This window comes from Quercus lobata, chromosome 9 (assembly GCF_001633185.2).
Source record: "Quercus lobata isolate SW786 chromosome 9, ValleyOak3.0 Primary Assembly, whole genome shotgun sequence".
Taxonomy (NCBI): Eukaryota; Viridiplantae; Streptophyta; class Magnoliopsida; order Fagales; family Fagaceae; genus Quercus; species Quercus lobata.
In genome coordinates, this window is record NC_044912.1 from 17,185,417 (window position 1) to 17,199,950 (window position 14,534).

Consider the following 14,534-nt stretch of genomic DNA (forward strand, 5'->3'; position numbering starts at 1 on the left):
CACTCACAGCATAGTCGGACACCGACAGGTACATAAACAAATCCTCTCCGAACTCCGGGGCCATTAACATGGGTGCTCGCGTCAGATACTCCTTCAGGTCTCGAAAGGCCTTGTCACATTCCTCATCCCACTGAAACCCCTTCCATTTTTTCAGAAGTTGATAAAATGGTCTGCAGCGATCAGCAAATTTGGAGATGAATTGATTTAGTGCAGCTAACATCCCGGTTAATACTTGTACCTCCTTGGGATTGCTTGGCGATTTGAGGCGATTCACGACCTCTATATGGTCGGGATTGGCCTCTATCCCCCGATTAGAGATCAAATACCCTAAGAACTTACCAGCCCCTACACTGAAAGTACACTTCTCGGCGTTCAGGCGCAACTTATGCTGCCGAAGTACCTCAAATACTCCCCGGAGATCTTCCGTATGTTGTGATTCTTGTTTGCTCTTTACCACCATATCATTAATGTACACTTCTACCGTGCACCCAATTTTCTCTCGGAACATTCTTGTCATCATTCGCTGATAAGTGGCTCCGGCATTCTTCAACCTAAATGGCATGACCTCATAGTGATAGTTTGCATTCGGGGAAATGAACGCTGTCTTTTCTCGATCCTCAGGCGCCAGGGCGATCTGGTGATACCCCTGAAAAGCGTCCAAGAAACTCATCCTCGGGTGCCCATATGTAGCATCTACCAATTGATCAATCTTGGGCATTGGGAACGGATCTTTAGGACATGCCCGATTTAAGTCCGTGAAATCCATACAAACCCTCCATTTACCATTCTTTTTATTCACTACTACTGTATTTGCTAACCATTCCGGGAAGAATATTCCTCTTATCACTCCTGCTTCCTTCAGCATTTGGACTTCCAAGTTTACCGCCTCAACATGCTCCTTCGATGCTCTTCTCGGCCTTTGTTTTTTCAGGGGGAATGATGGGTCCATGTTGAGCTTATGGGCAATGAACTCGGGATCTACGCCGGGCACTTCATACGAACTCCAAGCAAAGACATCCACATTCTACAAAAGGAATAAAAACATCTTTACCTTCTCTCGGTCATTCATGCTCGTGCCTATTTGGAAATACCTGTCAATATCTGGAAAAATTCTAACCTTCAAAACCTCCTCAGCACCATCTAGCCCTGTTTCTCCTTGGGGCTTCTGTAATTACTATCAAGTTTCTCTTTCAGTGGTTTCCGTTTGTCTAACCTGTTCGCCCTTCCACCTGACCGCGGCGACCAGACACTGCCTAGCTACTCTCTAGTTTTCCAGTACCATGGCAACTCCATACTCGATGGGAAATTTAACTTTCACGTGCAGGGTGGACAGAACAGCTTGTTAAAAGAGATTGTCTGCCGACCAATTTTCATCCTTTTCTCGTGTGATTCTCCCTCCGTGTAGGCCACCGTCGATACTCTCCTAACAGTGGCCGCACTCCTTGGGGTGGCATGGATGACCTCGATCACTCCCAACGGTGGTGGGAGGGGATTCTTTTTCTGCTGAGAACCTTGGCTGGCATCTTGGTTACCAGAATCCACTACGAATTCTTTTAAATACCCTGCCTTTATTAGTTGCCCCGGGTGATCTTTTAATACCCGGCACTGCTCGGTGGTGTGCCCTTTATCTCTGTGGTATGTGCAGTACAAGTTTTGATTCCTCCGAGATGGGTCACCCCCCATCTTGTTCGGCCACCTGAAGAACGCCTCGTTTTTAATCCGATCTAGAATTTTATGCACCAGTTCTTTGAACGCCACATTCACTCCTTCAATTTGCGCTTCTGATTCCTGCATCCTGAAATCTTTTTTTGGGCTTGTCGGAATAATGCCCTGTTGAGATCTATCGAGCAACAAGACCTTCCCCTTATTCTGCAGCCGATCATCTTCGAGACGCTTATACTCCTCAATACGCCTCATAAGTTGCCTCATATCCTCGGGAGGTCTCTTCGTCAGCAACTCCCGTAGTTCGGAATCTTCGGGAAGCCCCATCCTGAATGTGCTTGCCCCAATCTTCTCATTTCCCCCACCGATCTCATTGTAAAGTTCCCAATATCGACTGGCATAACTCCGAAGGGTTTCGCCGACCCTTATTTTTATGGAAAGTAGCGCGTCCACCGGTTGCGGCACTTAGCTGCACGTCACGAATCGAGCGCCGAACTCTTGGATCAACTTGGCGAAGCTACGAATGGTACCTTTTCGTAATCCATTGAACCATCTCAAGGCCGTAGAGCCGAGACTAGAGGGGAATATCTTACACATCAGCGCATCATTGTATGCATGCAAGGACATCATGTGGATATAATGATTGACATGCTCCACAGGGTCCATTTTCCCATCGTAAAAATTGAATGGCGGCCATGTAAACCGACTCAGCATAGGGGCTTGTTCAATTTCATTTGAGAATGGTGACTGAGCAGCTCTTCGTAAGGCCTGGCTCATGGCCTCCATGGCAACATTATAGGTTCGCCGTTCCTCTGGTGAATCCGAGCCTCGGTCGTCATATCCACGTGAACGGTTCCGGTGCTGACGCGTCTCTCGGGAGTGCGAGTGGTTCCTGCGTCGGCGTGATTCTCAGGAAAGTGACCGGTCCCGGAATTGTGGGGGACCGAATTGGTTAGAGCCCTCTTCGCCTCGATTTCCCATGCTATTATCCCTCATTTCTCAGTTGTTTCGGTTTCTTCCCTAGCGCTAACCCCTTGCTTCCAACTCTAGATCCATCACCAGTCTGCGCAACAGCTTTAGTTCTCGGTCCCTACCATCACGCTGCCCGTGTCCCGAGGTACCCAACATCGTTCGGTGAGTCTGGTCTGATCCCTTTCCCAGGTCAAATTCTTCATCTCCTCGCACACGCTCCCTATCCTCATGCCTTTTCTGCCTTATTTCCCGCCATGTGGAACCCCGAGAAGATCCTATTGATCCGTTCTCGGCTTGGTCTCCCGAACGCCCTTCGGACATTTCCTGTGTTTGAGTCTCAGTCGAACCACAGTTTCGTAGGATGGCCCCACGGTGGGCGCCAATTGTGCACGCCGGAAATGAAATTATTGGGCCTAACTTTACTTGGGCTCACAACTTATTTATGAGGTGGGTTTAAGGATTTCCTACTTTTGGTCATTCTCGGCACAGAGACTCAAAGTGATATTCCTTCTCCCTCTTTCTCTCTTGTTTTTTCTCTTTTTTTCTGAACCCCTTCTTCTTCCCCAACTTCTACTATTTATAACACTAAGCTAGTGAGGAGGTCATGATTACTGCCATTGTTAGTGCAACCAAAGGTCCAATATTTTCTGTTGTAAGTGGGTGTTTAGGTGAGAGTGGAATGCTGAGATTATGGCTTTGGAATTTGGTTCCAACTCAAGTTAATATGCTCGGTAGTAATGTTTCCTAGGAACTGCCGAGAATCCTATGGTACGTCTTGACAAAAGACTTTTTTAGTTGTTCGGAAAATTTATGCCGAGCACTGGTTAGGGGACGAGATTTAAAACTCATAGTTTATGAAGGTAGTTTAAAGCAAAGATTTGAGAAATGAGGCCGTGCTATTGGGCCTAAACCTAGGGCCCAATTGGGTCTGGGTACCTCAGTGCCATACAAAAGCAATTTAGAATAATATAGGTACTATGTTTAAAATTTTCATCTTTACTTCATTTATTCTTTCTTTTCTTTTTTTTTAAATAATTTTTTTGCACTTTATATACGAAAATGAAGTAACTTTTGCCTAGAATCTATTAAATCGAAAATTTCTTAGAGAAAAAAAAAATCAAGCATGAAATTCAAAGCAAAGAACTGGGATTTTGCTAGAGAGGAATGAAATAATTACCGTTGCAAATTTGTTCTCATTTGCAAGTCGGAGCTATTGACCGATCAGTGAAGGGAAAAAAAATATATAATTAGAGAATTGTGTTATAGAGGGAAAGAGAAACATGGAGAAAAGAGAGAAGAGAGACAGTTAGAGAGAGAGATCTATGGGAAGAGGAGAGACCAAAGTTAGTGACAGTAAGGGTGTGAGGAGAGAAAAAGTAAAGGGAAGAGAGAAAAAGTGAGAAAGCTTACCATGAGAGAGAAAAGGCACCAAAAAATTATGTTTCCCATAGTTACAGACGAAGATAATATTTATAGGAGATGCAACGCATGAGAGAGATTGTTTTCCAAAAAATTTTTTTGGAAAATAACTTATAAAAAATAAGTCTTATTTTAATTTAGGTTTTCCGTTGACCAAAGATAATTTTCCATTGACTAGTTTTTTTGTGCACTACCAAATACTAAAAAATATGAAAAACTATTTTTACAAAAAGTTTTCTAGCGAAACAAATGCTGAATCGATGACCTACGTATCAATTAAGAAAAATTCTTTGGATTTGAAAAAAAAAAGAAAAAAAAAGAAACAACGTTCAGAGCGTAATATAAACAAATTTGGGCTTACACGCAAATGAGCCCACGCAAAAGCTGTTTTACTTTTATCCCTTTCAGTTTCAGGCTTAAATAGCCCATTTATGTTTTATCCCTCAAGCTTAAAATAAACGCAAGGGACACAACAGTAATTATGCAAGAAGCCACCGCCTTTCATTTGAAACGAAAATCACCATACCTCACTCCCGCTCTCTATGCAAACACACACACACACACACACACTACCTCCATTTACCGCTCGAAGCTCGGTTTCCATTGTTAGGGTTTGTGATTTCTCGGTGGTAAAAATCTCTCTCAAAATTCGAAAATCATTGATTTGAATTGATTTCCTTTCATTGATTCCTCTTAAATTGCATTGATAATTTCTTTTCTGATTAATCGGAATCGAATACTATTGCTTGGATTTTTACCGTAATGATTTCACTCACCATTCGATCTCTTTGTGATTCTCAATTTTCCTCATTCATAGCCTGGATCGCATTGTGTCGGTGTGTGGTTTTTGTGTGTGGTTTTATCTGGTTCTAATGGATCTTTGCTTCGTTGTTGGTTTTCCGTTGATTGAGAGTTTAGGATTTTGTATTATAATTGATTATGATCGCGATGATGGAATTTCCGGTTTGTGAAATTTGCCATCACATACATGCCTATAATTTATAGGGTTGCGCGTGTACTAGGTCGATCTGAGCTATATATATAAGCGATTACGAGTGCCAATTGTAGTGCAATAAAGATTGAATTTAAAAGTTCTCTATAATTTATCTGTTTGGATCTGTAACTTGTGTGTGTCTCTCAACATTTTACTCAAACTGGCACGGCGGGGCATTTGTTATATCTTTTAGTATCTTTCATTGGCTAGACAATGTTCTTTTTCCAATATATAATCAAACATTTTGGTCAATAGATCTTCAGAAACTGTTGGTTTTGGTGTTTTCTGCATAATATCATTCCTTGTTGGATTGGAAAATTAGTTTGTATTGACACTATTGCACTCATTTGTCTGTTACCATCATTTGCAAATGTTCAATTGCAATTGCAAGTGCCCTTCATCCAAGTGATGTGTCGTGGATTCGAGTTTGGGAATCAGCCTTAAGGCTGCGTACCAATCACCGCTTCCAGACTAGAAGTGGAAGGCTTGTACACTGGGTACGACATTTTCATCTTTGTTACTTTTAGAGGATGTACAATGTGGTGTACTGACTTCAACCTTGTACCTTGTGATTGTTTATATATGTTCAGTAAGGCCGTATAATAACACTGTGAAATAAGCATGTTAGTGTCACATAGCCTCTTTGTATTGCTGTTTGTTATGAGGATTGCTAGCTCACTTTGCTGACTTATTACTTTTTGGTTGAAACTTAATCCACGTCCTTAAACTGTTATCTTGTACATAAACGAGGTTTGCTTTATTTAAAATTTCATGAAGAGAGAGTTTCTTCATAGCTCAAATTCCTTTGTTTTCTTAAGATATGAACTGGTGGTTGCATAGTTATGGTTGCCTCAATATATGGTTTGGTTTAACCTTACAGTACCACTCTATGTATGATTGGATGTTTTATAGGGCTCAAATTGCATACACCTCAATAAGTGGTTTAGTAGGAACACAGCTACGAGCTTACCATGTTGTTGCTTCAGTCCACGGTTATATTGTGTACCACATGCTCTTCTTGATGCATGGTTGCTGTGATATTTAGAATTTTAGTCCCTAAACTATTATTCTTTCATGATGTGTTGTTTCCTTTACATTATTGGTAAATTCTAAAGATTGCTATGTGCCTTGATGCTCATTTTTGTTTTCCATATGAAAATTGAAGTTGGATTTGGATGATTACTTTGACATGCTGTTCTGATCAGTGTAGATCTAGATCTAGTTTTGCAACAGCTATTAGTGAAGTTGACAGAATGATGCAAGATGTAATTGCAGTACAGTGGACGTGTATCAGGGAGTGATAGTTATTGGAAATTAAACCACATGGAACAAATAATATTTTACCCTTTAGGTTTTGCAGTTGTATGATGTTGACAAAATAATGCTCAGGTGAGTAACTTAAAATGCTTTACATGCACAAATGTTTATGGTCCTCGTTGATAAACTAAAGAAGTGGCAATGGGAGTTGAAGTTCAGAGGAATTCCTAGGTACAACTGTAAGAACAAGTTGCCAATCTGCGAGTGCTGCTTTGAGATTGAATAGGGATTTGAGTATAGCAGAGGTAGAAAGAGGAGAATGTTGAATGCTGTACTCCAGATCAGTCAGATTTTTTAAAAACAAATTTGAAAAAGACAAAATATGGAATGGAATACGACCATGATTAAAGAGGAGAATGTGACACACAAAGAAGCCATCTCCTTTTTTTTTTATATAAAACTTATTTATGGACAAAGATAGTGAAATACTAGAAAGTAAAAAATATATATCATGATTGCATTTGAGAAACCTCATAAGCAACATGAGCATTTAGTAACATGCAGGATTGCTTAGGAAAAAAGATGATTGTTTGAAGTGGTTTAAACTTGTCATCTTTCAAATTGGCAGCAGCAGCCAACAGTGTAATGAGAGTTGCTGCAAGCTAAAGGTTGTAGGTTGATGTGATTGGATTGTAATTCCACTTGACACCATTTTATAGTACTAATACTGTGACTAGCAAATGACTGTTGTCTTGCGGAATAAAGTGAATACGGGATGTAACAATGGTAACATCATGTCTACCAGGCCATCTCAAGAGCTGAGAACTAATCAAAGGCATCTAATGTTACTAAGCTATTCCTTGGGTGATTACATAATTTTTTGTTAGCCAGCCTATGTTTTGAAAATGAATCTGATTTTTTCTTTTGGATAGCAAAAGCTTAATTAGGAGAGAATCTGAAATTTTTCGCACTGCTGTTATTGTATTGTATCAGATTCAAGAGGTTTTTATTTTTATTTTATTTTAATTATAATTATTATTATTATTACTAAATCTGCCAGTTTCTCATTCCTGCTTAATTAGAGATTTTTCCAGAAGAATTATAATGAGATATGTCTTTAAGGGTGCTGGCATGCATGTTGCACATCTCATACATTTCTACATTGGGTTCAATTTTTGGCTGTCTAGATATATCTATGACATCCTAAGCATTTTAATAATACTTGAACTTGATATAGATTGTGCCAATTAGATGTTCTTTTAATTTCTATGCTAGCATAACTTGTAGTGTCAATATCATATTGATGTTCTTTTTTACAGTAGAACCCACTAGAGATGCTAATGTTTTATTCCATACGTATTTTAGTATTTACATGCTTATCACCAATATGTCCTAATTGCCAGAGATTTAGAACAGGGTTTTGACTACTATTAACATTGCTTTCATTGTTTTGGGAGAAGCATATTCAGGGACATTTTGAAACTTTCCAAAAGTAAATGACTCAACTTTGATCATAACAGATTGAAATTTTGTATAGCTGTTGGGTTTTAAGCTGATTAGTTGTTTGCTTTTCCCTTTCTGGATTGGATACAGAAATTCAATCTGTGACAAAAAAATTTACCAGTTAAGTCATTTCACAGCCCTATGTTTCCGCAAAGTGCATTTGTAGAATATCATCTTCCAGTTTAACGAATTATAATTTTAGCATTTGCCTAACATCCTAAGAGTGAAAAGCCATATCAAGTGTCCATTTTGTTTCATGTATTATAGTAGCATCAATGAAATTTTATATTTTTAGGCAACTGGAAAGGATGTGCCAATGTGGCAAGCAGTCTCTTCTTTAGGCAGAGTAGTTCAGGACTGGTCAATGAACTACCCTTCTATGAAAGAAGCAACTGGTGTCAATCAGAATCGAGGTACAACATTGCCGTTTTAAAACAATTCTTCTTCCAGCTGTGTGGTACTCTCTCTCTCTCTCTCTCTCTCTCTCTCTCTCTATATATATATATATATGTATGTATGTTTGTGTGAAGAATTTTAAGTACACATTTTTTCTTGTATGTACTATACCTATTTAATCTTAACCGTTTAACATGGGATATTTCTTTATTTAATATATTTATTTTTACAATAAATGAATGATTAGGGACTATAAAATATATTATATATATATATATATACACACATACACGTATTTTTGCTGAATGGTACTTGTATTCTGAGATGTGAAAAAAATACGTCTTATATGTGTTGCAATGTCTTAGCAACAGCACTCTTTCATAATAAGAAATAGAACAAGAAACCAGTTTTGATTGTCTTCTGACCCATTACCACCATTATTTCCCTCACTAGGAGTCTTGGCCTGGTTTCCCTCAAAGATATATATTTTTTGATTATTTGTTATAATATACAAACAGTTAGGGAAATATCAAAATCTTGTGACCAATCAATGTAAGCAGTTGAATATCACCATCTTCCTAGCTTGGTAAAATGGGAATAAATAAAAATTTACTTATGGTTGGATGAACTTTCTAGGACCTCATCAGACGTGTTACGGCTTTTACTAAAATAATAAGCTATATGCTCAAACTGACATTCTGAGCTTGGAATTTAAGGCCTGGGCGATTTACAGTTTCAAGGCTCTTTTCTTCTGTTTCATTTGTCTGTCCACTTTTCCAACAATGGCCAGGATGCTCCACTAATGTGATTTGAAAGGCTTTTACTTTAAATGTAACTGTTAGCCATACTTAGTTCATCAAAAAAACTGGTGTCAGTTTCATGTGTCATGGCTCATACCACTGGACTATATATATATATATATATATATGATTCGTTTAATTAGATCACTTGATCTACCCAAATCAAAATTGAGGAACCGTAATAATTATTTTTTCCTTAAAAAAAAAAGAAAAAAAAAGAAGAAATGGAACTGGAATATCTGCAGGTTTTATAGCTCATTTGTATCTATATCATCATAATTTAAAGAATAATGTCATGTTCATAATGTTTTCACAATAAATTTTAAGTGGTGAGTTGTTATGGGTAAAAAAAGTAATTTAAGTTGTAGATTCAAATTATAACTAATAACAACTTATCATTTATAATTTGTTGTGAAAGTAATTTTGGATTTAACGCTACTCTAATTTAAAACACCATGCTAAAAACAGGGTTAAAAGCTACTTGTTAAAAGAATCTATAAAAGTTGCGTTTTGATATTTGAAGTTGGATTTGGATTCAAATTTTAAAGTGATGGATTTGAAATGCTTTAATTTCAAATCCATAAATATTTATGTATGTCATATGGATTTTTAAAATTTTATGAATTTACAAGTTATTCAAATTTAAGGATTTTAAAATTCTTAGCAGATTTGTCAAATTTAAATCCTTAACCCTTTGTAAATTATTTGAATTTTAATTACCTAAACCCAAATCCATGTACTCAAATCCTGTCATCCAAGTACACCAAATACTGTACTTGGAAATAATTTGGCACATACTGATTCTTGGCTGGCTTGTGATTTAATGGACATATGGATGTATGTTTTCTGCTAGTAATTACCAAACTCGAAGGACTTCATAACATAACCAATCTAGTGTGGTCCACGGTTCACAGGGCGGATAGTCCTTAGCCAGTACCTTTTGAAGCTATCATTCATGGAGTTATAGGTGTTTACCATAACTATGACCTCTGGAATATGCCCTGGATATTAGATAGGACCGCATAGCTATACTCTTCAAGAAGCTATGTTATAACAAAATGATAATCACTTCATTCTCAAAAAAAAAAAATGATAATCACTTTTGATTTCACAACCTAATTTCAACTTAGGCCATGTTTTAAGATTGATCCACAGTATGCTTTCCATTATAGGCTATAGCCCACGAGGCACCCATTAATTAAGTTCATTTCTTTTCCCCAGCTAGTCAAGCATTTATTAGTTCACATACAGACAGAAAATTAATATGCTTTTAATAATCAGGATTATATTTTATATTACATGATATGCCAGGGCAATTAGTACTCTAATTATACTTCTTGCACCCCGCTTTGAAGAGATTAGGGAATCATGTCTGAGAGTTGGTCAGGCCTATTTTTTTACTTGGGCATGGAATGCCTCTGATTTCTTTCAACTTAGACCGACTATATTTTAATTTTTCAGAATAAATAGACCATTGCTACTTCTGAAACATTTAATTGACAGGCCCCTTTTGGTTATATTAAAATATTACTATTGATCATATCATATAATAGTTAAGTTAAAGTCCGTAGAAGCAACAACACTTGTATTATATTAATTTTCAGGGGTTGTTAGGCATGCATTATTATATTGCATTCCCAAAGTCTCATATGGGTCACAGCAGGTTATCTTCTAAGCACTAAAAGCAGCAAACCCCACAGTCTAACCAAATGTTGGTCAAACAAATAGTTGCTGACATGGCTCTGAATAAAGTAAAGGATAAACTCGTGAGACTAAATTAATAAAAAATAACAAAGTAATAATTAGCATTAACAAAACATAATACTCCTTTGTAAAACAATTCTCGCAAATATATATTAGAAACTTTTTTTGTATCTCTTTTTTTAAAAAAAGAAGGAAAAAAAAAAAAACAAAAAACAAAAAACCAATGAAACTCCAAACCTACACAAACTATTATATCTCTCAAAACACAACATTTTTTTTTTGCTTATATATTTTTTGTAATCTCAGTCTCTCTACCGTCTCTAGCCGTTAAGAAGTCTAATATTTAACAGCTTGTGACTGTTTTTCATGCTTCAAGCATGATGCTAATTCCTTTACTCAATCCTCCATTCCATGGCTTTAACTTATTCAAGTGTTCCTCTCTCCTTGTCCTTTTCAATCCTCCTTTTATCTGCATACTTTGTCAGTATCTTTATAAGGGGCACCTTCATAAAACGTTCAACTAATAAAGCTCTAATGAAGCAGAATCAAGCATATTTGCTCTGGGTGAGAAGTGAAAATCCCACATTCCATGACACTTTTATAGCTCCACTTCAAAGTTTCTGTTTAGCTTCCTCCTTTTAGAATCTGGACTATTATCTGAAAATTTTGCACATGACCCATCGCTTTTATAGCTCAAGCATGCGGCATCCAAAACCCCAATTGGGCTTTGTGGTACAGATGGGACTGAAGCAGTGGTATCTTTAAAAGATACACCAATTAGTGATAAATCACTGATCAGATTAACACACTTAAGCACTCTCTCCTGCAACAGCCAAGAAGAAAAAAAAAAGGAACGGGGGATCAGTTACAAATTGTCTTGGTTCAATCAAATTTGCAAGTGGTCAGCTAAAGTTGACAAGAGCAAAAGCAAAGTCATCATGAATGTCCCATTTTTTTATTCTTAGACTACCAATTATATATACCTTTTCTACATGTTGAATGAGACCAGATGCTGCTGCCTCAATGTCTATTGTTTGGGTCTCTCCTGTAACAATTATTGCCACAGCTGCTGCAACCTCTGAAGCCCTGAATTCCAAGAATTCAATTCCTGCATTGAATTCCCACCCACCAAAACATCAAATCATCAGTTTTTTTCTATCATAATTGATACCCCTGCAGAGAAATTCTCACACTACATTCCATATGTGTTACCTTTAATTGTGCCCAATATGAGTTGGATTGATCTTAAAATGGATGTATTAAGTGGGAATTGATCACCATTGATCTTGTAAAGGAAGTAGTCTAAGAATGAGAAAGGGGTAACTGCTTGCATTCTCCACCTCAAAGTACTCAAAACAAGAAGTTCCATCCTTTGTATTGTTCTTGCTTCAAACACAAATTTTGCATCACCCACCTGTTTAAGAGGTTCATGATCATCACGAAAATAATACAAAGGAACACTAAGCACTATGCAGATGGTAATTAAGATTGATTGTAACCTGTAAATCTAGAGATAGAGGAACTTCAGTCTCTTCCATTTTGGCTGCAAGAGATAAACATGCCACGGCCAACAATTGCATTGTCCAAGCTTTGTTCTTCTGCAAATGTGCATGCAGCATTTATGCAATTAGAGATGGACTTCAAAAACATTTTATATAATTAAAAGATTAATACAAAAAGAAAAGCCGATTCATTTCTCAACTTACAGGAAATTCATAAGCAGAAAGGAACCGATCCAAGTAGCTTATAGCTAAATATGCACATAGAGGTCCAAAATTGAAATGGGCATGAACCTGTTGCACCAATATGACCATTAGCCTTGAGTTTCAACCAATGCCAACGAAATGAAATTAATCAAACAGTTCTTCAGCGGTAACTAAACAAGGGAAGAAAATTGTAAATCAAAACAAAGGCATGCAAAAAAGCAAGAAAGTAAAACATATAGTAACGCCACCGACAACCAATGCCACTTCAGATCGTGCTAGGCATTTTGGGATTCTTCCAAATCCAAAATCAATGTCTTACTTAACCACCTCAAGTTACCCATATACTAATACTATCATCACTTTTTCTATTTCTTTTTTTTATAGATTCGATGCAGTTTGAAACACCTATCATGTTCGCACCTATAATGTTCGCTCTATGATGAATGCTCTTTGTACCAAAATCATCTGAAATTTAATGACACTAATAAAGATATCGTAAAGGTAGCAACTTGTTTGCATAAGCCCAATTCCACAGTAACCCTTATCTCCCAAAGGTAAAGATCCGAATTATTAAGGAGTAGGAAACAGTGAAACACACAAAATGCATCTCAGAAACACACATGGACGTATAAAGCATAAACCCTTTCATTCACACAACAAAAGCAAAAAGCCAAACAAAAACCCACCTTTCCAATCCAATCAACAGCTTGTTTTCTAGCCCCCAAGTCCAAATCACCGCCTAGTAGTTTTTTCAAGTAATCACCACCAGGCAAATACTGGCATTCCTTTTCAACCATCAAAGCCAAACACTCATCACTCTGCAATGGCACCCCATCACTACCACCGCCGCCACCACCACCACCAAAGCCACGGTCTTGATTACGGCTCCGATGACCCAGATGATGCCACGTGGCCTCAAACTCCTCCACCACAACCCCATAATCGTTATCATCGAAAATACTATTGTCCTCCCCACAGAGAAGGCTTGAAACCGCGTAGTCAAAACTGGGTGCCATTACTAATGACCAAAAAAAAGACCAAAACAAAACACAAAGCACAAAAAAAGACTCTCTCTCTCTCAACAACAAGTTTCAACAAATGAGAAAAGGAAAAAAGAAAACGTGGGTTTTCATTTTTCACTAAAGATATGGTTTTTGATAGTGTTTTAGATGAAATAGTAGAGATTTCTCATCAAAGAATCAAACCAAAAACAGCGAATGATATAAGGAAATAACACATAAAATTTGTTTATGAAGTGAAGCAGCCCTGTTATGTCTCTCTCTCTCTCTCTTTTCACTCAACCGCTTCTTCTCTTCCTCTCTCAAAAGACTGCTGCTTGAGAGGGGCTTTTATGAAGGAGATGGAATGTGAGAGAGAGAGAGAGAGAGAGATTGATAGGGGTATTTACAGGATTTTGATAAGTGTGTGTGTGTGTCTCAGTGTCTTGTCTGTAAAGTGCCAATGAAATCAAAGGATGTAATGGTAATATTACCTTTTTGGTTTATTACGTCGTTAATAATAAAGAGTGTAGTAGTACGTGAAAACTAACATCAATGGTAAAATCTATTTTTAGATATTTTACGTGGCTAAAATCAAATTCATTAATAATTTTTGTAACATTGTTGTTGTTGTTGTTGTTTTTTTTTTTTTTTTTTTTTTTTTTTTTTTTTTTTTTTTACAACCAAATCCTTATATCAAATTCGTTGAATTTATTCATCAAAATAAAAATTACGATCTTTGAATCTGATTTAATATTAGGATATAATTTGTGTTTGATTTGTTCTAATCAACTTCACAATACGTAATCAATTACTTATTTTGGTCCATAAATATCAACTATATATTTTAATACTAGCTCATGATTCATTTTATTTTTTGTGGACATTCTAATATATAAAAATAAAAATTTAGGAGATAATGTCAATATCTGGTAAAAGTAGGAAATAAACAGTCTTAGAATAAAAGGTATGATATAACAAAAAGACATATTTGGCCTAATTTTGTGATTCAAGATCCAGGGATAAAAGCGTAATATGGACAGTAATGAAGGACTGAGTTGTGACCCATTGGCCTTGATTCTGTCTTTTACCTCCCATGCTGACGCGTGTGCTCTGATTCATG

General features: G+C 37.1%; 1 protein-coding gene across 1 annotated transcript; it reads right to left on the reverse strand.

The window, feature by feature from the left end:
- Positions 1-10,978: 10,978 nt before the first annotated feature.
- On the reverse strand, positions 10,979-13,787 carry LOC115962320 (cyclin-D2-1-like). Its single transcript, XM_031081230.1, has 6 exons — positions 13,100-13,787; positions 12,414-12,500; positions 12,207-12,305; positions 11,920-12,121; positions 11,691-11,815; positions 10,979-11,530 (listed from the first exon to the last, which is right to left on the reverse strand). Exons 1-6 carry the CDS (start codon positions 13,427-13,429, stop codon positions 11,306-11,308), a joined length of 1,068 nt encoding a protein of 355 aa, XP_030937090.1. The 5' UTR covers positions 13,430-13,787; the 3' UTR covers positions 10,979-11,305.
- Positions 13,788-14,534: the final 747 nt, after the last annotated feature.